At 38.4% G+C, this 24508-nt stretch overlaps 1 protein-coding gene across 46 annotated transcripts in view; it reads right to left on the bottom strand.

Annotated features, from left to right (window-relative positions):
* Positions 1–24508, bottom strand: part of madd (MAP-kinase activating death domain) — a 72030-nt gene that overhangs the window by 18368 nt on the left and 29154 nt on the right. For 10 of the 46 annotated variants that reach the window (XM_065267622.2, XM_065267614.2, XM_065267624.2 and 7 more), the window contains exons 5-21: positions 22546–22855; positions 21840–21971; positions 21604–21717; positions 21406–21486; positions 18930–18986; positions 16092–16264; positions 14653–14888; positions 14354–14513; positions 14110–14213; positions 13115–13317; positions 12424–12677; positions 12202–12341; positions 11826–11924; positions 2536–2644; positions 1715–1901; positions 1479–1629; positions 978–1181 (exon numbers count right to left, since the gene is read on the bottom strand). In XM_065267622.2, the coding sequence (XP_065123694.1) occupies positions 978–1181; positions 1479–1629; positions 1715–1901; positions 2536–2644; positions 11826–11924; positions 12202–12341; positions 12424–12677; positions 13115–13317; positions 14110–14213; positions 14354–14513; positions 14653–14888; positions 16092–16264; positions 18930–18986; positions 21406–21486; positions 21604–21717; positions 21840–21971; positions 22546–22855 (2714 nt within the window). Of the gene's footprint in view, positions 1–977; positions 1182–1478; positions 1630–1714; positions 1902–2535; positions 2645–5352; positions 5413–9371; positions 9402–9624; positions 9664–11825; positions 11925–12201; positions 12342–12423; positions 12678–13114; positions 13318–14109; positions 14214–14353; positions 14514–14652; positions 14889–16091; positions 16265–18929; positions 18987–21405; positions 21487–21603; positions 21718–21839; positions 21972–22545; positions 22856–24508 lie in introns of all 46 variants that reach the window. The other 36 variants (XM_065267644.2, XM_073812634.1, XM_065267642.2 and 33 more) reach the window with 8 other exon arrangements.

Here is a 24508-nt window from a genome sequence, read left to right on the forward strand (position 1 = left end):
CCATATGTGAAAATGTTTTTTCGTACGACCATCAAATCATACATGAACTCAAATTGTGTGTGGTTCCATTACAAAACATCCACAGCAACCCTGTTCCTGAAGAGCCAAATCGATGGATTTCAAATAAAATCAGCCTCATTCCATAGTTTGCGTTCTCCATCCTAGTCGACCATAATGGGCAATGGCTCTCCAAGGTGAGGGTGGATGGCCTGGGTGATGCAAAAGGCATGAGATGAAGACGACAAATCAGCCTCGCAGCTGCTGGGTGAAATGAGGTGTTGCAGAAGCAGGGTGCAGTCTCGGAGACATTCAGTAGAATTGGAGGTGCATTATTACCAAAGGACAGACAAGGCAACGTTATGAGGGGTTGGCGTGGTGGATTATCCCCTGTACACAGACCCAGATATGACTACCAATCAGAGGCTTGGGCCTAAACATCAGCAAGCCACTATAGGCTAACCGTATTAAATATATGCAGACTTCTGTGGTTAGGTTTGGTGCTATGCTCATCGTAGGACTGTCAACAGGGGAGACAACAGCTCAGGATCCTTTTATAGAGAGTAGTGGCACAGTCCAAGACCTTCACCGTCCCACCATTTAACTCTCGGCTACACAGAGCTGCAGGTAAGGGTGTTTACGTGAAACTAACATGCATCCAATGGATTGTAAGGGAACCGGGATTGGCAAACAGGATTTGAAAAAACACATTTAACATTCCAGAAGAAGTACATTTTCATCACAATCTTTCAGTAATGTGTCTACACCAACCAATGCCAACGTCAAATTCACTGGCTCCAAAAGCTAAAACAAAAAACTTTAACTACACTCTTTAAAGAAATGTTAAGTCGTGTCATGTTTTAGCTGGTGTAGACAGTTAGTGAAACAGAAGATGGGGACCAAAGGGACACGTGGCCCCTGGAGCTCAGGGAACATAACAAGCAACGAGGGGCATGCAGCGGGGACTGTAGTTTACACACCAATAGACGCAATAAAATTCTCCTCATTCAGACTCCGTGTATCAAAGTGCCGTGATGTTTTTACAGCGGAAGGGGGCGGCAACTGGATACGGGGAACCAGTAGCACGCCTGCTGCCCTGGCGCTCTCCATTCGGCCCGATGGGCTCTCCTTACTGCCTGGGCTGCTTACGCCCTCCGTTGGGCTCCGTTTCCGCTTCTCTGGATCTGTGAGCCACAAGGGGGCGCCGAGGAAACAAAGCGTGGGACAGGGGAAAACAGGAAATAGCAACATGGAAACAAAGGATAGAAGGTAAATTTAAAGGTGTAGATGATTTGCGTATACAGGAAGACTGAAACCCAAGATAATATAATTAGAACAGACAGCAGAAGGTTTATATAGCTAGAACCAAAGCTTTATATTGCTGTTAAGGAGAGGAACAATAGCCTTTCACATCAACCTCTGTGTTGACATGTTATTTACTCATTAAAAAGCTGAATATTCAAGTGCAAGTTGAAGGTTACCTTTGGTTTGGTAGTGGGTCCGTGCTATCTCAAGCAGACTGAACACACTGGCCATGCCTCCCAGCCCAGCATTAGTGTAGGAGTGCTCCAAACTAGACACCGTGCACTTCAATATGTCCAGCATGCCTTTATAAACCTTTCTGTTGATCTCCTTAAAGTACAAACACACAAAAACATAATAAAGATAAAGATTGCATAGTTTAGCATTTACTTTTGTTTGTGTCTTCTAGACTTACCACATCTCTTATAATTTCCTGCTGAGCATCCTCCTCTGATTGGATGGCACGGTTGAGTTTGCTGAGCACAAAGACACGCAGCTGTTCGTTCTCCAACAGGCGTCGTACCTTCTTCATGTTCAGCCAGCCCACACCCTGTCCGTCGAGCACACTCTGGACCACCTCTTTCAAAAACTGCTGGTTCTCACTGAATAGCACATAAGGTCATTATAATTATGAATTGGATAAAGCTAGTGTCACATATTCACCTGGCTTTACATTTCATGCAAAACATTTTTATTCATTAACTTAACCAACATCTGGCCGTATTGGATTAAAAAACGTACTTCTCCAAGATTCTGAACTTGGTCTAGCATTGAATTATTCTCTCCTATTTAATTCTAAACTATTCATTGCATAATTTTGGTATACACTGTAAAAAGATTTGTTGGTTAATGTAACATTTTTGAGTTAATTTAGCTAAAAAAAAATCTTAATAAAAATGCTATTTCAACTAATATTAAAATTTTAAGTTGAAATAACTTAAAATTTTAAGGCAGCACAAACACTTTAAGCTGAACCAACAAATATATATATTTTAAATGGAGTTAATTTAGCTAAATAAATCTTAATAAAAATTTTATGTCAACTAATATAAAAAGTTTAAGTTGAAATAACTTAACATTTTAAGGCAGCACAAACACTTTAAGCTGAACCAACAAATATATATTTTTTAAATGGCAGAACAGTTTTTGTCAATTCTCCAATTGAGTAAATACTTCTACTTGTTTATTCTCGTCCAGTATGTAAGATAAAAATTTCAAATACAGCAGTTTTAGTACCTAGTGTTGTTTGCTCTGCCCTGAGGAGATGGAGACTCTCTCTTGACAGTGGGACTGTGTTTAATAACTGAGGATTTCTGATCAACCAGCGCTCTGGGAGCTCGGGCACCTGAAAGAAACCAATCACGTGTCAGATCTCCTATGAATATAGTGTGTCACATGGAACCTGCTTCCATACATTTACACCCAGTGAACCACCCCACACACAAAGACACCACGCGCACACACACACACACACACACACACACACACACACACACACACACACACACACACACACACACACACACACACACACACACACACACACACACACACACACACACAGCAAAACAACACACCACCCTTACAAGAATTAACTATGGTTTTACTAAAGTATAAACACAAAAAACATGGTTACTATAGTAAAACCTACATTTTCCCCAATAGTAAGCAATACACCAAAAACAGCTCAGATGCAAAACCCTCTAAATGCACATGACATGTTTTTTGTAAACAAGCTTTTTTAAATCAGACTCTTATGGTGGTTATCCATTGCATAGAACCCCACTGTTTGGGTCGGGTTCAGCTTTTTGGGGGCTTTTCCACTGGGTGCAGTACGTCCCAGCTACTACCTTGGTTGTGGTTCCAAGCGACCCGAGCTGAAACCAAAACGTGATGTGAAAACACTGTAAATCACAGAGAAACGTCACTACCAGTGTCATCGCTATAAGATTACCTTTACCTTCGTGCTAGCTTGCGCTGTCTCGACTAAACCTGTTGTCATCTGTGCTTTGCTGGAAGTTCCCAAACTCCCTTTTAGCAATAAAAAACACCCACAGGTTGAGAATCAGGGACACCATAACAGTTTTTTCCAGACTTGCAGTTTGTGGCGGCACATTCGCGACACGCACGTCCACATATATGCTTTAATGCAACTGAAATAAGGCTCAGTGGAACGCGTCGACTGATGCCCCGGGTGTTTGTACAGAAACTGTCAAGTGAGACAGAGGTAGTGATAAACGCGATGTGTAAACATCTATTTGTGGTGGTCATTTTTAATTTTGTGGCGGACTGAGAAATAAATGAATGTATGGGGATGTATAGCATTCCAACAATGCTCTCACTTGTATGATGTCACAGCAGTAGGCAGCGCAAATATAACGACAAGCCTATAATCCCTCCAACTCCGAAGTGTTACTAAACTCGATTGAAAAGCTTACCAAGCCAAAGTGAGTTGAGCTGACCCGACCTGACCCTTAACCAAACTGTGGGGTACTACGCAATTAAAAAGCGCCATTAGTGGATTATGCCAAGAAAACGGTATGTCTGAATGACCTGAGGCCGGGATTGAGCAGATTTTAACCGAAAGTAAATAATAAGCATATAACACGTGCCTAAAGCATTTGGTTTATATCATCATCTCAATTTTGACAAAGGTGGCGTTTAGCGCTTTTTGCATCTGAGCTCCTCAAATAAAACTATGGTTAATTTCCGTAAGGGTACAGCACTTGTAAAACACATGTAATAAACTATCTAAAAACACTGACTAATGCATTAAAACCCATTTTGTAGTCTAAAGGCAACTTCACAGTGATCCAACAAACATTTACATTCTAAGCTGGATGTCAGATCTATACTGAACACTTGTTGGTGCTTGTCTGTGTTAGTTAGCTTTTGTCGGATCAGTGCAACCGAGCCTTAATTTAGTATATCTACAAAGATGTCTTGTTTTAGTGTCTGATAAAATATAATTAACTATAGTAAATGCCCATACAGATACACATACATAAAAAAACGATTGTTTTAAACAGAGATTAAAACACACTGGAAACTCATTTCTTAGTATTTTGGACACTATGTCTAATGATGCTGACAGTTAGAGAGCAACTGAAGGACTGGAGCAGTAAAGAGAGCAACAGGAGCAGTGACGCTAGCTGGAGCAAACAAACACGCACACACGCTGGCAAAGAACAGAGTGAGAAACGTGTGGGAAAGAATGGATGAGTGAAAAACAGTCTGCTCTGCAATAATAACAATCTAGAAAAATACAGATTATTCATTTACCAGCGAGTGCATGGTATTAGTAAACGCACACAAACATATATAAAGAGCGATAAAATGTGTGTGTCTATTCAGCCTGTTTGCATTTAGCCTACATGCGATAGGCACAACCGTGAGAAGACGCTGTGTGCAGCATACAAGCGCACAAACAGATGGCCGTGTTTACACACTCTCACGCTATGTGGTAGATTACATGTTAGGATGAGTCTGGAAATATCATCAGACACAGTTTTACATTCCACATAATGAAATAATACAGTCCAAAAGACTGCCTGAAACCAAGTAAAATTTCACATATGTTCTTTTAATAATCTAACACAATAGAAAATAAACATCAAATATCAAGAAGCCTGCCACGATGCAGTGATTTCATAACAGATGCAAAGATGCTCAAAAGATTGCTGCTTTTTGTATTAAGTCAAAAAGCTAATAACACAGCTAAACTTTGTTTTTTGTACATAAATCTCCTTTTACAACAATCGAGCTGACTGCTACACACATCATCAGAATCTACAATCTATCCTGCAGAACCACCATTGCTCTTGTGTGATATTACCAGTAGTCCCTCTTCATTGCCTTGTTATTTCTTTATCAGAAGCCAAGTTCATCATGAATACACAAAACGGCACAATCACAGTGACTGACATATGTCACAGGGTGAGTATTGACTGTGAGGAATGAATGAGGAAGCAATGGTTGAACGGGATGCTGGCAGATGTAGCTGACTGGCTTTGGAGAAGCATGCAGCTCACGCAGCAAAAGGGCAGAACCCACCTTCTCCGCTCCCCGGGCCGATCTCTGTTACAATCTCCATAAGAGAATTTAGCCCAAATACTGGACACAAAAGCCAGAATTAGTTAAAGGGGGTTAAAGAGAGGACAGAGAAGAACACCGGCCCAGACAGAACCAGTCCAAACATCAACCCACAAGCACCGGACACATGTACATATACAACAGAGAAAACCAGCTGAGGGCATGGAAATGACAGAGAGAGAAAGAGATATAGACAGGAAAAGAGAGAGAACAGTAAAACAGTCCAAATCCTTTTTTCTACTGAGCAATACAGATTTTCAGTATAGTGCTGTAGGTCAGAGAAGCTCATGGTTCATGGGGCTTCGATTAACTGCAACTACTGACGAAAATGCAGACGTCCCACCTCATTAATTACATTAAAGTGCATCTATGCAAAGGGATAGTTTAACCAAAAATGAACATTTTGTCAGCATTAATTCACCCTCATGTTGCTTAAACCTGTATGATTTTTATTCTGACTGAACATAAAAAAAGCTATTTTGATTAATTATGGTAGGGATGCATCGATACCGATACTGGTATCTGGTATCGGCCTCGATACCACATTTTCTAAAGTACTCGTACTCGTTAAAAGTCCCCCGATACCCGGGATCGATACCACGGTCTGAGAAATGTCTATGTTTGAGTGGCGTGTAAGGGGTTAATGCCTCTTGTGTTGTCCAAAGAGGCAGAGTTTACAACAAACTGGAAAACTAGTCACTTGTTTTTTTGTTAAATTATATGACTAAAGCTGTTACCTGTAAATTTGAATCATGTTTTTTACTAAGTACTCTGTATCGGTATCGGCAAGTACTGAAATGCAAGTACTCGTACTCGTATTCCAAAAAAGGGGTATCGGTGCATCCCTACTAAAAACACACACTTGCTGAGTCCGAAATCGCATACTGTGACAGTAGGTACTGAATAAGATGAATGGTACTTATCGACCGGTAAAACAGTTGGTACTATATACTGAAATGCAAGTACTCGTACTCGTACTCGTATTCCAAAAAAGTGGTATCGGCGCATCCCTAAATTATGGTAAGCACACACCCATCACTTTTATTTCACAAAATAAATAAACTCATACAGGTTTGGAACAACATGAAGGTGAATAAATGATGATCACATTTTTAATAGGGTCAAAATAATGAGTTTGCAACAGGGACTTTTTCTCCCGGAGGGATTAAATGATTGTAAAGACATATTTAGGTGTTATTTGTTCATAGTACTAGCCGAATGGACTACTTTATTGAACTTCTATAGTAGGGATCCGCGGGACAAAAACTAATGCGGGGTTCGTTGTAACACATACGGTTTACATTGTTGTACAACGTTGATCGTTTTGGGTTTCCGGTATTTTTCACGCTGCCAAAAGACGATCTCCCGCAAATTATTGGAAATGTATAATGTTTTTCCAGAGGGTTATTGATGAACGAGTGTTTTGGTGGCATGTAAGTACATTTTTTCATCATATGTTATTTTCGGTTTCTAAGTTGGGTTCGTAAGATACCAAATCCAATGCTATGTCATATTGATTAGTGCCTTGTTGACTTAAACATAGCATCATTTTAAAATATGTTTGCAGGTCTTAGCAACTTTTTTGGTAGGCTTGAAAATATTTTTACCCAATGGGGGTTAATTGTAGCGCTGTGTTATAACTAACCCCTCAGCACTGACGATATGAAAACCGCTAACGTTAGCGTAATTCTTGCCGTTGTTTTAAATAGGCTACACACAAATGATTGCTGCCTGCCAACAAAATAAATATGCCTGTCTTATTAAAATCGCTTGTCCAATTTATTTTAGGGATGCACCGATACCACTTTTTTGGAGTACGAGTACGAGTACAAGTACTTGCATTTCAGTACTTGCCAATACCGATACGGAGTACTTAATAAAAAACATGATTTAAATTTACAGGTAACAGCTTTAGTCATATAATTTAACAAAAAAAACAAGGGACTAGTTTTCCAGTTTGTTGTAAACCCTGCCTCTTTGGACAACACAAGAGGCATTAACCCCTTACACGCCGCTCAAACATAGACATTTCTCAGACCGTGGTATCGATCCCTGGTATCGGGGGACTTTTAACGAGTACGAGTACTTTAGAAAATGTGGTATCGAAGCCGATACCCGATACCAGTATCGGTATTGGTGCATCCCTAATTTATTTTGGTTCATTTCTTTAATATGGACTGAATAAGGTCACGTCAAAGATTGAAATCATAATGAAATGAATGGCTAAAATCAGACTTTGATGCTCATTATCTCAGAATTTGATTTTTGAAACTGTATTATAGTTTTTACAGACTGGGTCTCATACAAAAAAATTGTTTGTCATAATTGTGCTGCTTTTTCTCACATATTTAGACATTTGTATCCATTTATAATTGAACTATTGTTAGAAAAGGGCTGGATGAATGAATACAGTGTGGATACCTGTCTATTATAGACAGATATATAAACAATATCCACTTCAAGTATATAGACAATATAGTATTGAAATATTTGCCTGCAAACTTAATTTTTAGCAAGTGTTACAACTAACCCCCTGCCTGTTACAATTAACGTTTGCACTTCTGTCATGTTTGGTGTAATTGTCCAAGAATGGTAAGTACTAGAAACAAACTTCAAATGTTTATTTGTAGCAGAGATGTGTGTGTGTTGCTTGTGTAAAAATATAATTTATCAAACTCACATATTTTTTGATTGACCCAAAACCAAAAAGCGTTGTGCCCCGCTCTCCCCTATGTTATGAGAGCAAACTCCCTGTAGACGTGCTTAAAAATATCCTTAGGACTCCTTGAATATAATATATAACATAATATAATACAATACAAAATAAAATAATATTGAAAAATATAATATAATATAATATAATATAATATAAATTATATAAATATATTAAATGATTATAGTTTTTTCAGGGGGTGTGGGTGGTACCAAAAATTACTTTTTGCAGTATGGGATGTCTGAAATACGGTAGTGCTACAGTAGTAACTTTTTAACCTTTAATTGTGTATAGACTGTAAAACTGTGAAATGTAACCATATTATAAGGAAATCAATAAATTTAGCTTGAACACAACAGATAGCCTAATAACAATAATAAGCTCATCTGCCGTCTTTCTCTGTTTTCACGCTCAGTGATGGTAAAAAGAGATTATGTGTTCACTGAACACCCAAAAAAAACCCACAGCACACAGCATGTTTTGCCACTTTAAGGCTCCTGTTGTGCTCTCTTGGTTTTCTCCTTTACCCATCTCTACAAAAGCAGCTTACTTGTAGCTCAGAGTGGGTGTATGTACAATAAAATCCTCAATATAGACTCATTTTAACACCCACATTACAGCTAGCAGAGTTCAAAGCCTTCAGTGGAAATCTACTGTACCATCGGCTTTGGTGGAAATTGCATTTCAGTGCTGCTGAAGCAGATCAGATGCAATTCTCCCAATGTGGTTTGTTATGTTCACTTCAATCATGCAGTTTAGGTGGATATTAAAATGAAAAGATATGGAACAGACAGACCCCAACACAAAAGGGGGAAACATACCATACACAACACAAAGAGCAGTCAAACATCATAACATTCCATTCCTACAAAAACAATTTCCTTCTTTATAGAAATAAAACATGTTTTAAAAAAGAAACAATTGTTGTTATATATTAGTTGCAAAGTCATCACAGAGTATGAACAAGAGGAGGATAGGCATATTGGATATATAAGAGTACAGATATATCCTCAGAGGTTCCAAACTGCTGTCCAGGGAAATCCTATGTTGCTTTTATACCCCAAATCTAAAATAACCCACTTATCAGTACATAAAAACTACTGTTTAGAGTTGGACCAGATTCAGTACAGGATAAAACATCCCGGACTTGAGTTAGGAACCAATGCACTCTGTCTGTCACATCAGGTCAAGAGTAAAAAGGTGGACAGAGTTTCTCATTTTCTCAAAGGGTCTAATGGCTATGAGTTCATCACACTTTAAAACATACCAGGACTGTCTGGACTCTCATCACCATCGTCTGAGTAATACAAATTTCATACAAAATTATAAACAAACAGAAAATAAAGTCAACAACAGTTGCTAGCCTGAGAAATATCTGAGCTGAGAGCCTATGCCTTAATTTTCCAAAGAAAGATTTCCTTTTGATTTGGAAAAAGGCATAATATTCTCCACATACTGTACAGAGTAGCAACACAGGTTAAAGAACGCTTGGGTTGGGTCAGAAAAACATTCCCACAAACCTTGATCTGTGTCCTCTGTTAAATCAAAATTAAAATATTCTTTAAAAAAACAATATAGAAAAAGAGAAAAGAGGTAAAAATGAAAACTAATGAGGTACTATAAGTACTGGATATTGGACTAATTCCAGACCTACAGTAAGGCCTTTACTAAACTTTCTGACTGTCCAGAAACTAAACTGTCCTGACTCTTTTCTCTGTGCACATGAGCCTGCATTCAAGCTAAAAGGGGGATGCTGAAGCTTTATGTTAACTACACTAGAAGTGTGACAGCTGCTTGCCACTTAAAATATTTACAAACTAATGATCAATAAGTCAGTTGAGGATGATACTTTAACATTAGTAAAATGGTGACTATCTCTGCATGATCAAAACAACAGAAGATGATTTAGCTGGCCAGAAAAAATATGGAAAAAGTGCTGGCTTTGATAGTCTTAACAATATTTAAAAAAATGAAAATAAATGGTCTCAATGTACATTGCTCATTTTCCAGCTCCCCTAGAGTTTAACATTTAATAATACACAGCGCCCAAAAAAGTCCCCTTAGTATCTTTCAATAGCAAGGGGCTATTTTCAGGCGCTGCATAATATCATTGTGCCTGCTGCAGCCATGTTACGGCAACAAAGTCCTTGATTATTACGCCAGAATGAGAGTATAGTTCCTACCCATATCTGCCTAGAAAATTGCAACTTTTAATTTTCCGTCGGTCTTAGTACACGATGTAACTACAGACGAGTCAAGTTTTAAATAGGAAAAATATCCAAACTCTTGGATTTTTTAAGCGATGCTAATGGTCTAATCAGATTCAATGGATTATGCTAAGCTATGCTAAAAGTTGTACCGCCAGACCCAGGGATCGGCTGAATGGATTCCAAAACGATAAGAAATAAATGTTTAACTCTAGGGATCTGGAAAATTAGCATTTTTTTTTTTTTTTAAATGGGAATGTCCCTTTAAGCTCACATCAAGATTATAATAGGAAAGATCAGGAAGCCTTCTTACGTTTCAAGCACAGGTTTCCTTAAACCATTGATATTTATTCATCTTTTTTCAGAACACAGAAAAAAATTTACTTTAAGGGGACACATCATGAAAATCTGACTTTTTCCATGTTTAAGCTCTATAATTGGGTCCCCAATGCTTCTATAAACTTAGAAAATGTGAAAGATCAACCCAGTAACTTAGTTTTGGTAAACCATTCTCTGCAAGCATGTGAAAAAATAGCTCATTGAAATTTGGCTCCCCTTTTGATTTCAGAAGGGGATAATACCGCCCCCTAGTCTGCACTATCCAACCACGCCACTGCCGTTTAGTGCAGAGATCAGTTTATTTGCATTTAAAAGGACACATTTTTGCTCACACCTACAAAGTGGCAATTTTAGCATGCTATAATAAATTATCTATATGATATTTTGAATTAGAACTTCACTTACGTAGTATGGGGACACCAAAGATTTATTTTACATCTTAACTCTTTCACCACCAGCGTTTTTAAAAAAAGTTGCCAGCCAGCGCCAGCGTTTTTCATGATTTTCACCAAAGTTTAATGCCTTCCAGAAAATGTTGTTCTTTAAATATATAAACATACAATATACCAAATGAAAGAACAGACCCTCTGCTTTCAAACAAAAAAAAAACGTTTCATCCTACCTTTAGTGGTTCTTTTGCAATCAGCTTTTGAATATGAGTAGGTTTTTGCAAAAACACCACATGTTGAGCAAAAAGCAGAGATAATTCCATTTTTGTGACGGACTTTCATAGAGATCCCATTCAGAGCGATCTTTAAAACAGACACGGACATGCAGCCACTTGCCATAGGGCAATACTTCCGGGTTTAAAAAGTTGCGGAAGGGCACCACCTGGTGGATAATAGCGGTATTGTGGAAAGACGGAAAATCTCGTCATTGGCGGGGAAAGAGTTAATAATGTCTTGTAAAATGTCCCCTTTAATATCTACTCATTTGACCCTTTAATTACTTGAGAATAATGGATGTAGTGTAAGAAGGCCTGTCTGACTAGAGTAAATCAGGCGTTAGCTTATCAACAGTGGAAAGAGGGAATGAGAAAGATTTAAAGCTTATGAGAGCGAGAGAGAAAGCAGGAGAGACAGGGACTAAAGGAAGGGATGATGAAGAGACAGAAGACGAGCAGATGGGTAGATGAGAAAGATGGTAGCATTAATAGATTGGAGGGAGGTGTTTACCTTTTAGGCTGGGGAAGGGTGTATTCTTCTCTCTGGCTTTATTAGGCAGAGCCAGACTAGAGAGACTAAAGCTGGTGCCGTGGTTTTTATACAGGTTACCTGTACACATAAGAAATTATTCAAGAAAGTTAAACATGTAAGCCAATGAACAGCAAAAAAGAGAAAGTAATTGCATAAAACATTTTTGGCATATCTCATGTGTTTACATTGATACCTCACTAAGACATGGTACTGTATTAGTGTCTGTGATATTATTATAATACTCTGATACTGTCTATCACAGTAGTTCTCTTTATATTTATGTCAACTTTGGCAGCCCCAGCATGAGCTCCAGTATAAGAGACTTAATGAAGATAATGTTAAGCTAGCCACTCACTAGCAAAATTCATGAGCCCCCCGAAGCCATCGTTGCTGTTGTTGGAAATGGTGGAGTTTGGAGAACTATTTCTGGAATCTCCCTCTCCATCAGATTCCCCCGGAAGCTTCAGACTGTTGGGTCTCAATGGCCGAGATGGTCTAAACACACATGTACAGTTCAGAGAGATGCTGTTGAGTGTGGTTGTGTCTGTAAGACTTAAAGTATCTAATGAATGCATACTTGTTGCCATTAAGATTCTGGTTGAATCGTGGTGTGTAGCTTTCCTCCTGCTCGTCTGTTTCAGCTTCATCCTCTGTAGGAAAGCCATACTGGGGCTCAAAATAAGGATTATCATACTCTCGCTTCTTATTGGCTGGATCCACAGGGACCGGCTCGGGTACGGGTCTTGTAAAAGACGGCACATCCAATCTTGGAGCAGAGTTCGGGAGAGCAATGCTACTCGGAGCCTCGATCTCAACAGGTTCTTTCTGCTCCTGCACAAATAAAAACACCTTGTGTAATTTAAAGCATCACAATGTATGAGGATTTAGAGCCTGTCCACACAGAGCCTAGAGAAACCCATGCGCATGTATTTATTTTCTGATCTGAACATGAACTTGCACATGACGCACGCTGGCAATCGATCTCAGTTTCAGCACAGATAGAGAGGAGCTCATTGATCTCTGCTTTATTCCAGTTTACACACATTTCTCGTTTTGAATGTTGATCTGTATTTAAACCTGCCGTGTCTAAGAACTAAAAGTTAACTTGTTGGGATGAGACATGCGTTCTCACTACGACACGCTCCTTAAGGCATCGTTTCTGCCATTTGTGTACATCTTACACATTTCTACAGAGGGGAAAAATATATGTGAAAAAATATAGGGGTAGCACTAGGTTTGTGTACACATTTAACACTTATTGTACTCACATGGTTAACTCCCTGAATGACTGTACTGGGGCTGGAACTGGCTGTGGTGCTGGAGCTGGACCGGAGCGGCTGGCCATCTGAGGCCTCTGGGGGGCACTCTGGATCTGGGTCTTGTTCTCCACTCTCTTCTTTGAACTCTTGGAAGTCATGGATCTCTACCTCATTTGCATCCCCAAGTGCAGCATGAGTCAGAGGGTCAACATCTAAAGAGAGATCGAGAAAAGTAACAATTACATTAACGCACAAGGCAGCCGCTTTTATCCAAAGAAACTCAAAGTGCATTGAAGCTATACTGTATACATTTCATTAGTAAGCATGTTCCCTGGGATTCGAACCTACAATCTGTGGCGATAATAACGCAATGCTCTACAAGCTGAGCTACTGAAAAACCAACATGTAAACTGTTGTCAAACATTTTATATATACATTTTTCCTGGACACTGACAAGATACATCATTTATGACACAATGCTTCAATGAGAGTATTGAGATTTCCATCTTTTCATGTAGTTACTGTTACAAGGTAAGAGTTGCTGTTACTCATCTTCTGAAAGACTACAGAATCTCCAGATCCAAAAACAGGTAAATACTCAAAAACAGGTAAATACACTGCTGATTTTCGCCATACTCCTGTTGCCAAAATGCATGCGCATACGTTGCCACGTCATCATTGTACAAACAGTAAAAGGGTCTATACTATATCATTATTCTGCATCCAACCTGAAAGTCTTTGATAAAAACACAATTTTTTAAATGAAACTTATCTCCATTCAAATGTTGATAGAAAAGAAAGAATAAAGCTAGAATAAACGAGAGGCTAATAATGAGTAAACAAGTATTACAAAATATTCTGGGGGTTAAAAAAAATCTAACGCTGTTGGGTAAAAAGTTAGGAGGTTAGGAGTTACTCTCTAACGTCTTATGCTAAATTCCTCAAAATTTAGAGTTTAACATGTTTATCTTTGAGTCCATAGCTAAAGATATGGAGAGACTAACTTGGCGTGTCCCCCTGAATGTCTCCTTTGATCATCTCATTCACAAAGTCTCCAAGAGATGAGTAGGAAGAGCTGGAGTCATCATATCCATCACTGTCACTCCCACTAAAACAGCAAATAACAAAACTTAAGAAAGCCAAACTTTTTTTACAAAATAACCTTACAGAATATTTTGTACAAAATATTCGGTGAAAAGAACCCATGCATAAGTTAGATTAGAAGTGTGAAAGGATGTTGGCTTTAACCTGTCATCTGTAGGATCTGAATCATTGGCCTCATCCTGCAGTGGTCCACTAAGTGCCTCTGCCAGATGCGAATTTCCATCATACACACGATAGAAAACTGGCTGTAACTGGTGAGCATACCACTTAGGCTTATCGCCGATTAGAGATGGGTCATACACATCTGACAAACAAATCACACAGTATAATTAATACATAATGTTTAATAATCACACAGACAATGACTGGAGCTGTATGATAAACGCAAGCTGCTCTTTGAACTAATGTGTGGTGCAAACAAAAAGTGTGTGTATCTCTCTCACTGTTATGAATCCTTTGAAACGCCAGGTTAGTGGGACTGAGAGCCCACTCTCCGTAGTACTCCACTGCCTGCGTGTGAGAGAGCTTCTCTGTGAATCCATTTCTCCGTGGCCGTGAGGCCAGGAAAGACGTGGCCTGGAACGCCACCACTGGACGGGGGAAGAGACGGAGTGTGCGGGTGTGCATCTGGAACCCTTGTAGCACATTTGGAGAGTTGAAGAACCTCACCATTGCCACTCTACATAAAAATAAATGCATTTTAGACAACTACGGTTTAGTTTTTGGGTCAATTTTACAAAATTGTTATTGTACATCAGGGCTCTCAAACACAAACTGGCTTGGGGCCACAGAGCTATTTTAACATAAAAACAAAATATTTCTGTAAATGTATTGTTTAAATTTTTACTATTCAACATATAATAATACTAAAAATATATAACCAGTGCTTTTATCTTTTTACATACATTATTATAACAGTAAGTAAATCTTTTAACCTTATCTTAAATAACTTTTTCATATTAAAACCTTGCACTAAACTAATGGTGTCTGTTTTGATTTATGTTGGATTATTTAAGTCAAAGTATTCACTTGATTATGTCCCGTCTCTGTAAAAAATTAATAGGGCTGCATAGCAAGCTACATAATGATATGATATATAGACCGTTTCAGCAGAAACAACATAAACAAGCGGCTGTCGCGGTCCGCACGTAACTTCCGGTAAACTCCGCTAATATAAATAACAACAAAGTTCTTTAAACATAGTTTATTTATATAACAAGCAAAAAAACAACACATAGATTACCTAGGAAACCAAAACATTTGTTATTTTCGACGAGGCATTCGTTCAAGAGATCAGTTTAGTAACTAGTCAGACCATTAAAAAAACGAAACCGGAAGTAAGGTTCGGATCCAGACGTGTATCACGTGCGTCCGATGAAACCGTCTATAAGCAATAAGATACGAGAGGCTGCGCTGTATCATGATTAAGTAACGCCTGAAGGGGTTGTAGGCCCTCCACTTCACGTAGTGCCTAACAGCGCCCTTCAGCCTTTACTTATTTATGATACAGCACTTGCCTCGAGTACCTTATTGCTTTTATAAAATGGTTACCACACAATATTAAAGTAAAAAAAATATATTTGTGCAATTTCATGAAGTTAAATCAATAAAAGCATTCCTTCCGCTAGAAAAAATAGTCCCTGACCGTGAACAACAACGTTCCAATGTTTAATATGCATGAAAGTGGGACAGGCCGCAGATGGCCCGCGGGCCGGGAGGTGAGACCACTGCTGTACATAGTGTGAAATTTGTAGCATGTTAAAAAAAAACGTGATAATACCATAATACTTGTTTTGTAAGAGTACAATGGCTTCAAAGAAATTAGAAGTAGATTTACTCGGCACTCAACCAAATCATACTATGACAAGAGGGACACTTATACCTTGTGGCAACGTCCACGGAGTCCACGTCATTGCCGTAGATGAGTGGGTTAAACTCAGTAGAGGAGGGAGAAGCTTTGTCACGGCCAGGGGGCATCAGGGACAGCTCCTGCCCCTCTTGAAACTTCTCTAGATTCAGAATGGGCTGCGTATTGAGACTCATGCTAGCCAGAGCCTTGAGATAGAAAGGGAGAGAGAGAGAGAGAGAGACAGAGAGAGAGGTGGAAGAGGGAGACGGATACAGGGAGATAAATGAATCAATAAATCCTGACAGAGAAGACTGAAAGAAGAGTACCATCGCTTCAGGCACTGATGTCTCTCACTGAAGACCCTTGTCTGATCAGGGCCGGATTTTACAAAACATTCTTATGAAGAAAATTCTTCTTAACTACAAGTTTAGAATATTTTGTATTCTCAAAGAAACTTCAGAAGAAAGTTCTTTTCTTTTTTTCTAAATAATGTTCTTAAGAAAAACTTAGAAGAATTCAGATTCTCAAAAAGCTTAAATAACACCTTAAAGTTAGGATAACCTCCCAATTGTTTTAAAGTTCCCGTTCTTTCTGTGTTTTTGAAGCTTTGATTGTGCGCAATATAACACGTGTTCATGTTTTACGTATAAAAAAATGCTGTATTTTTCACACAATTTACTTATCTCTATAGCGCTGTTTTCACGGTACTAAAAACAGTCTGATGTCTTCGTTGTTCTATGAAGTCCCTCCTTCAGAAAAACGTTTTGAGTTCTGATTGTGTAGTTTGTTTAGTGTGTTGTGATTTGACGGCAGCTTAGCTGAGCAGAGCCAATTGAGCAAAGCTGGCGATTGACAATCAGAACTCGTTACGTATTTCTGAAGGAGGGACTTAATAGAACAAGGAAGACATCAGCAAGTTTTGAGGACAGTGAAAACATCGCTATACAGATAAGTAAATTGTGTGAAAAATAAAGCTGTTTTTTACATGTGAAACATGAACACATGTTATATTGCAAACTGTAAACACAATAAAAGCTTCAAAAACACAGAAAGAATAGGAGCTTTAAAGAAAATAGATCGCTTGGCAATGAACTTTGAGCTTTATCATTCTGCAGGTATTATTTATGCTATTATAATAAACTAAAGTTAAAAAAACTGGGATCAGCAAGAATGTGATGTTTAAATCTGAAAAGGTTAGATGTTAAATTTGATAAGTTGATTGACACATATTGTGTTGTCAGAAATCGCAATTTTGACTGTTTACTTGCTAAAGATTAGTTTATTAATGAGGAATTAAATACTCATATTAATACTCAAATGCAACTGGCTTACTTCAGCAACTCTATTAAACACAAATAAGTATTACAGTGATTACTAGCTAATATTTAATTTCCTCCAAAATATAAGATTTGTTGTGAAATTACTAATGTTACAAGCTCTACTCGAACCTGCTCTGCAACCGGCCATTTGGTCCGTCATGCGAGTCGAGCGCTCTAACAAGGAGTCCAAATGCCACCGATTGGGGAATGATTTTTATTTACTGCACCGCTTTCATACACTACCTTTCCTCTTGCAAATACATTTTTCTAACAATTTTTTTATCCTTTTATGATCGTAAGGTGCTGAAAGAGATGAATTGACTGATAAATGTATTGTTAGTTCATGAGCAGGGTAGAATAATTTATATCAAAGCTCGTCGAACATTTTAATATTTAAAGTAAATATTTGAGAACTTCTTAAGAAATGTTGAAATTACAGTTAGGAACATTCTTACGAAGCTCTTATCATTTATCCTAATAATGTTCTTATTTGTTGCCTTAAGAATGTTTGCGTGAATCCGGCCCCAGGACTTTATTATCTTGCGTCTAAATGCCGAAAGTGAAACTAAACAGATTGTCTTTGGCGTAGATTTAGATTAATGGTAAGAACAGGGGCGTAGAAACATCTAAACAGTTGGTGCGGACACATTATGAACCTTATTAGCTTAAATATCAACTCATTAATAATAATAATGCGACATAACAGTTCAGCAGCCCTGCAGACTATCATCTATCGTGAGTTTATTCAGTTCACTGAAGCGGCAGAGGTTTATAATTTGTCTATAAATCACTGCTGTACTTAGGCTCCTGCAATTACGTTTATTGCATTACTATATATATATATATATATATATATATACTTATTTTTATTTTCAAAAAGCAGACAGGGCAAATGAAACCCTTTAAACGGGTCCCCCTCTGTAAGAATGATTTGCTACACCCCTGCGTAAAGATAATGCTTCACGCATTTACAAATGTATGAAAACGTGAAAGACTTCTGCCTGAAACGACCGTTCTGCATTAAAGATTTCAATAGACAGAGAGTTAGAGGGGAAGGGTGCGGTCATCACATTGAGCCATTAACAAAGCACTCTGGGAAATCTGCCATTGCTCACTCAATGCCTCTCAGCTGGCATTCTCTCAGACTCTGCGCTTACCACACTATTTGGCCAGCACGCTTACCAAACCAACATCATCCACTCCATGTACTTGATTTTTGTCTCTTGGACTAATGAGCGTAACGTAAGTGCGAAGTTGCATTCAAACATGCTCAAGCCAAACATACTGAAGTGCTTTTGTATGATCTCCATGACACAGAAATACAGAGCCATGAGGTGGAGAAAGTTACACAAATGTGAGCATGTTTATAAGAATGTTTACTGAAATGGTAAGGAGTAAAGAAACACCTTTGAGCCTTAAATATATGTTAAGGATTCAAATACTGCACGTCTAGGGCTGCATGTCTAGTGTTGTGTGGTGTATGACTGATGGAGGGGAATTATTTTCCGTGCAAACGCAACATGACACATTCAAAGAGCAAAGATCAGTAAACCTTGGTGTCGGAGGCGAAGATCTGCTTTTGGGTGATCACAGTCAACCTTACCAGACACTGAAGAGCACAAAAAACATGGAGGTAATGTCACATGACCACCTGTCACTGAGAAGGAAATCATGTGACCAAAGTGAGTGGATACAACTGAAGGGAAGAGAGAAGCCAAAGTGAAAGACGAAGATAATATGCATCCAAAGTTGTGAATTTGACAGTATGAGTAAACAAATCAATTTAAAAAGACAGATTATCAGTCATAAACAGCGGGTTATGAAATGAAAGCAGATCTCACATACAAGTGCCACTGGAGGTGAATTGTGTGCTGTTTATCATCTCTAGCCACTTAAAGGATTAGTCAATTTTCTCAAAAAAAATCCAGATAATTTACTCACCACCATGTTATCCAAAAAGTTGATGTCTTTCTTTGTTCCGTCGAGAAGAAATTATGTTTTTTGAGGAAAACATTCCAGGATTTTTGTCATTTTAATGAACTTTAATGGACCCCAACACTTAACGGTTTTAATGCTTAGTTTAAAATTGCAGTTTTAAAGGACTCTAAACAATGCCAAACAAGGCATAAGGGTCTTATCTAGCAAAACGATTTTCATTTTTGGCAAGAAAACTTTTAAACCACAACTTCTTGTCATGTGACACGCCAGTGGGACGTCAATTAATACGTCATCGCGTCAAGAAGTCACGGATGACTTATGCGAAACTACGCCCTAGTGTTTACAAGTGTGGAGAAAGAGGACCATTCCGACGTTGTTGTATGTGGAATAAAACGTATTAATGTCTTTGTGTCAGTTTATTGTTTAAAATGGTCCGCAAATGTGCGTTTCATATATGCAACAAGTGACCTTTCGACATCATTACGCAATTATGTGAGGTCGCGCTGGCGCGTTAAAAGTGCATATTTTTATTTTCTTGCTAAAAATGACAATCGTTTCGCTAGATAAGACCCTTATGCTTTGTTTGGGATCATTTAGAGTCATTTGAAACTGCAATTTTAAACTGCATTAAAACTGTTAAGTGTTGGGGTCCATTTAAGTCCATTAAAATAAGAAAAATCCTGGAATGTTTTCCTCAAAAAACCTAATTTCTTCTCGACTGAACAAAGAAAGACATCAACATTTTGGATGACATGGTGGTGAGTAAATTATCTGGATTTTTTTATAGAAATGGACCTTTAAAAGGGAAATTGCACACAAAAATGAAAATTCGGTCCCTATTTTATCACCCTCAAGTTTTTAAACCTTTATAAATGTCTTTGTTTTGCTGAACACAAAGGAAAATATTTGTAATCAAGCAGGAAACAGAAACACAATTGGCTTTCATAGTAGGGAAGAAAAACACTATGGAAGTCAAATATTGCTCAAAATATTTTCCTTTGTACTTTGTGTTTCCATGTAAGTTACTGTTTTGATAAAATGTCAACCTTTTTTTTTTAATACAGGGGTCAGGAATGTACTTTGGCATTAAGAGTCCGCTCAGATTTTCATGTTCACTTTAAGGACCTAACATAAAAATCCCCTTAAAAAAGAATCAATTCCAACTGCAGAACTACACAGAATAAGAATGAGAAAACTATGGGCAGATTTCCACATAAACTCAATGAATTGTTAAATCACTGCATGTTTTCATAAACGTTTTTATGAATAGTAGATCAAAATGATGAGATTTAATCTAAAACAGATTTCAGGACAGTGCAAGATTCAGGACTGAATGATGGTGAGTCATATGGCGAGTGAAGATTCGTGACTCATGATGATTCAGTGTATTGAGTATTTTGGCTTGAGTGATTACAATGACAGCATGATAATTAGGCGTAATGCACAAAATGGCAAAGTTGGATAAGAAATTTTGCTGCAAAACACAAAACAACAGGTTGTGAAAAGCTGTTAAATGCGTCTAAAGACAAACAATACATGTCAGTAAAACTAATGACAACACAGTGAAATGTTAAAATAGTTTACTGCACATCTTAATGTTAATGGGTTTGGATTAAGCTCAGAGAGGCTCAGAATCAGGTCAGAAGCTCTAGATTAGGGTCTGTGTGGGTTTAAAGGGTACAGCGAGAGAATAAGAACCATGACGGAGTCTAAAAGTGGGAAACTCAAAACTTATATTACCTCCAAGAGCTGTAACACAAAAATGGGGAGAATATACAGTCATTACAATACATAATAAATCACCTAAAATAGTATTAACATTGTAAATGGCCAGATAATGTCTCTTAGGCTTTAAATGAGAATTATCTATCATTGCCGAATGTCTTTGCATTAGCTAGGTTCCGCTTGGCTTGGTTCTTCTTATTTAAATACGGTATTATAATTAGGCATGTTTGCAGCAGCTGTTGGATAACAGCAGTGTAATTATTATGCATGAGTTTTATAGTCCTTTCTCGAATCACCTCTGTTTCACAGTTCAAACGGCCTCTAAACAGCAGCAGACTGGAGATGATTAAATCTGCCTAATTTACCTGTTTCAAGTGTTTCTTCAGCTCGGAGGCCTCAGGTTCGGGCAGAGGAGGGAGAATTTCTGCATTAGTGGGAGTGATGACCTACAGGGACATAATTATAGCATTAACTAAAGATCACTATCGGATGGCAACATGAATTAGTAAAATACAGAATCACTGTCTTTGTGTAGTTTGCGAGGTTCTAAACACATGACATACCTTGTTGCAATCCAGATCCACTAACCAGACATCATCAGGCATCTTAAAGTCCGCCTTGTAGAGAAAGAAACTGGCAGGCACGCCAATAACATACGGAGTTGGCGCTAGCAAAAGCTAGAATGAGAGAAAATTTGCTCGTTTTATATAGGGGTAATACATAAATGTAGGATATACTGTACAAAACATGTTTTTAATGATTTACAGCTGCAGTAACTATTTGGCAAATGTTGCATTACCTGTTCTGCAGAGGCCATGCAGGTGGGCAACAGTGGAATGACAGGAAACATATACTCAAGGGGATAAATCATGGCCACAAATGCCATGACACTCATAGACAGAGCGTTGTAATCTCGGGACTGCAGTACCACCTGGAGACAGAAGAGGGTGACAGTGAGTGTCCTATCAGTGTTACCCACAAATGTAGCTCTGCATAAAAGCATTTGATCTAAAAACATCCATTAACCCTTAAGCGTGACAGAGCAATGGTGTATTTTAAAAGCTGCCAAAAAACATTGTTGCTTCCTATTAAGTGTGCAACTGTCCATTACGCTCAGTAAAAACAGCATTAAGTAATTTCCGATTTAATCTTGAGCAGTAATGTCAAAATAAACACAAGACTTGACGTGTATACTGTATGTGATAAATTAAGTGCCAGCTTATAGGCAGACTACAGAAAAGAGAATTAGTTTACAGTCCAGGTTGAGTCATACAGTAAACACCATAAGCTACTTACAATGTAGACACAGTAGGATGTTTGTTTTTAACAAGCGACTATGATAACATTACGCATCTTTGAAAATACAGAATGGCAACTGTGGTCCTTTTTAAAGTACCGTTGAGTAATATGCAAATATTATGCTAATCACGTATATGCCATCTAATAGGGTCTCTGTCCCATGGTACCGCTACAATTCTGGTTTTGTTTTTCCTGGACATCCATACCTTGTGTTCCAGGAGAATGCAGGCAAGGACTTGCAGACAAGCATCAACCCCAAGCAGCTCCAGAGGCAGGTGGAGAGGAAAGTCTACGATGCTGAATCGGGAGGGGTCAGGAAGGGCAAAGGTCAGCGCTGGCTGCAAGTCATGGGGGAGGACTTCTACATCAACGCGTCGCTGACCGGCAACGGGCACCGGGGAGTGCAGCAGCCGATACATCCATGACTCGATCTCCCTTAGGTCTTGTAAAACCAGACTGCCCTTCTCTTTTTCCTCGACAGAGAGGGCGCCTGTAAACACACGCCACATTGTGTCCCTGCAACGGAGAATAACACATATACATATTATGCTTTGAATGAAAGTTTAGTGTACACTAAAGGCAACAATTAAAAATTCCTCATAATTTTATATTCAATATTTTAATATTTAATTCTGATTTTCTATTCAATATTTATAAATAAGCATGTAATGGGCCTTGTGGTTGCAGACCCCTGGCTACTACACACGCACATTGGCTTTATATAAAAGCGTATACTTATCACTGATGTGAACTATGAAGACACCATATTTTGTCTTAACAATAATGAAATATGTCAAATGCATTCAACACAGGTGACAATTCACATCTTTAACATGTTTAACTGTATTCATTAACTGCTTTACAAATTGTCTACTGCATTCAGGTTTTCGCTGGGCTCATGTTCATGTTAACAATATACAAAAGGTACAAATCCCAAAGTAAACGAAGATGCGAGTTATTGTCTCCAACTTAAATCTATTTTCTTGGAATACAACAAAGACACGATTATATGCAACATTTTACCTCCTGGGCCTGTTGACCTAGACAAGACCGACATTATCATAAATCCTCCCGCTTCGGACTTACAACATGTAAGTTAACTGTTAGCATTGCATTGTTAGCGAATCTTTCAAACATGGTAAGGAGCGTCACATTTCCCACTGAAGTCAGAGGTATTCAGGCCTATCACAACGTACAGATTAGCTGGCCAATCAGGGACACAGAGCTTTTTAGATCAATGAGTTTTGTACAAAATCAGTCCGTTTCAGGAAGAGAGCAAAATCTGGAGCTACAAAAACGTACGATATGTGGAAAATAATGTGTATTTTAACCATAAACCACGCGACCACATTGTATAGTACCAAATACACAAAATAACGTTGTTTTTAGCAATGAAATAGGTGCTCTTTAAATGCATTAAATACAGGTTGCAGCCAGCATAAACATGGTTTGTGCCAACCATGCGTTTTCTGCTGTTAACCTTTAAAGTGTAAGATTCCAGGGTTTCCCGCAGCACTTTTCAGTTCGGGCGGCCCACCTAAGCTGGGATACCCAACCACCTTAACAAGGTCTTCAAAAAAAAAATTCCCTGCACAAAAGGCCGTCAAGTGCATCTCGGAGAATAGCATGGACACGCTTCACACTGCGAGCGGGCACGCGCCACATGGCCGAAATGAGAGAAAGACATGGTCTGTTAATGTCTGGAGGATAACTAGCCTGTTGATAAAACATTTAATTCATTAATAATCTAATATGGGTTTATTTTCTGTTACAGTTTCTTCAAAATTGAGTTTTATTTGAGTGTTTTAAATAATTGACGCCCCCGGCCTGCCCACCTGCACAACCCTACCACCTTAAATAACACATTTTCTGCGGGAAACCCTGGATACAATTATAAAACAAACACTCTTGACTTAGTATTTAATATATTCACATAAAGCAAATCTAACACAAATCATATTATTATTAATAACATACTAATTTAATGTCTTTATGTTTTGTATTGGGTTGTGTTACCACCTGAAATCCACCTGAAGTGTTGAAGCATAATCAGCTGAGAGGAGCTCATATAACACTTAAAAGTTAACTCATAAGAGCTCAAATACACAAGCACCGTTAAGATATGGACAGTGCAGACTGTGGTTGTGTGGGAAGAACAGAGATGTAGCA

This window comes from Paramisgurnus dabryanus, chromosome 2, assembly GCF_030506205.2.
Source record: "Paramisgurnus dabryanus chromosome 2, PD_genome_1.1, whole genome shotgun sequence".
NCBI lineage: Eukaryota > Metazoa > Chordata > Actinopteri > Cypriniformes > Cobitidae > Paramisgurnus > Paramisgurnus dabryanus.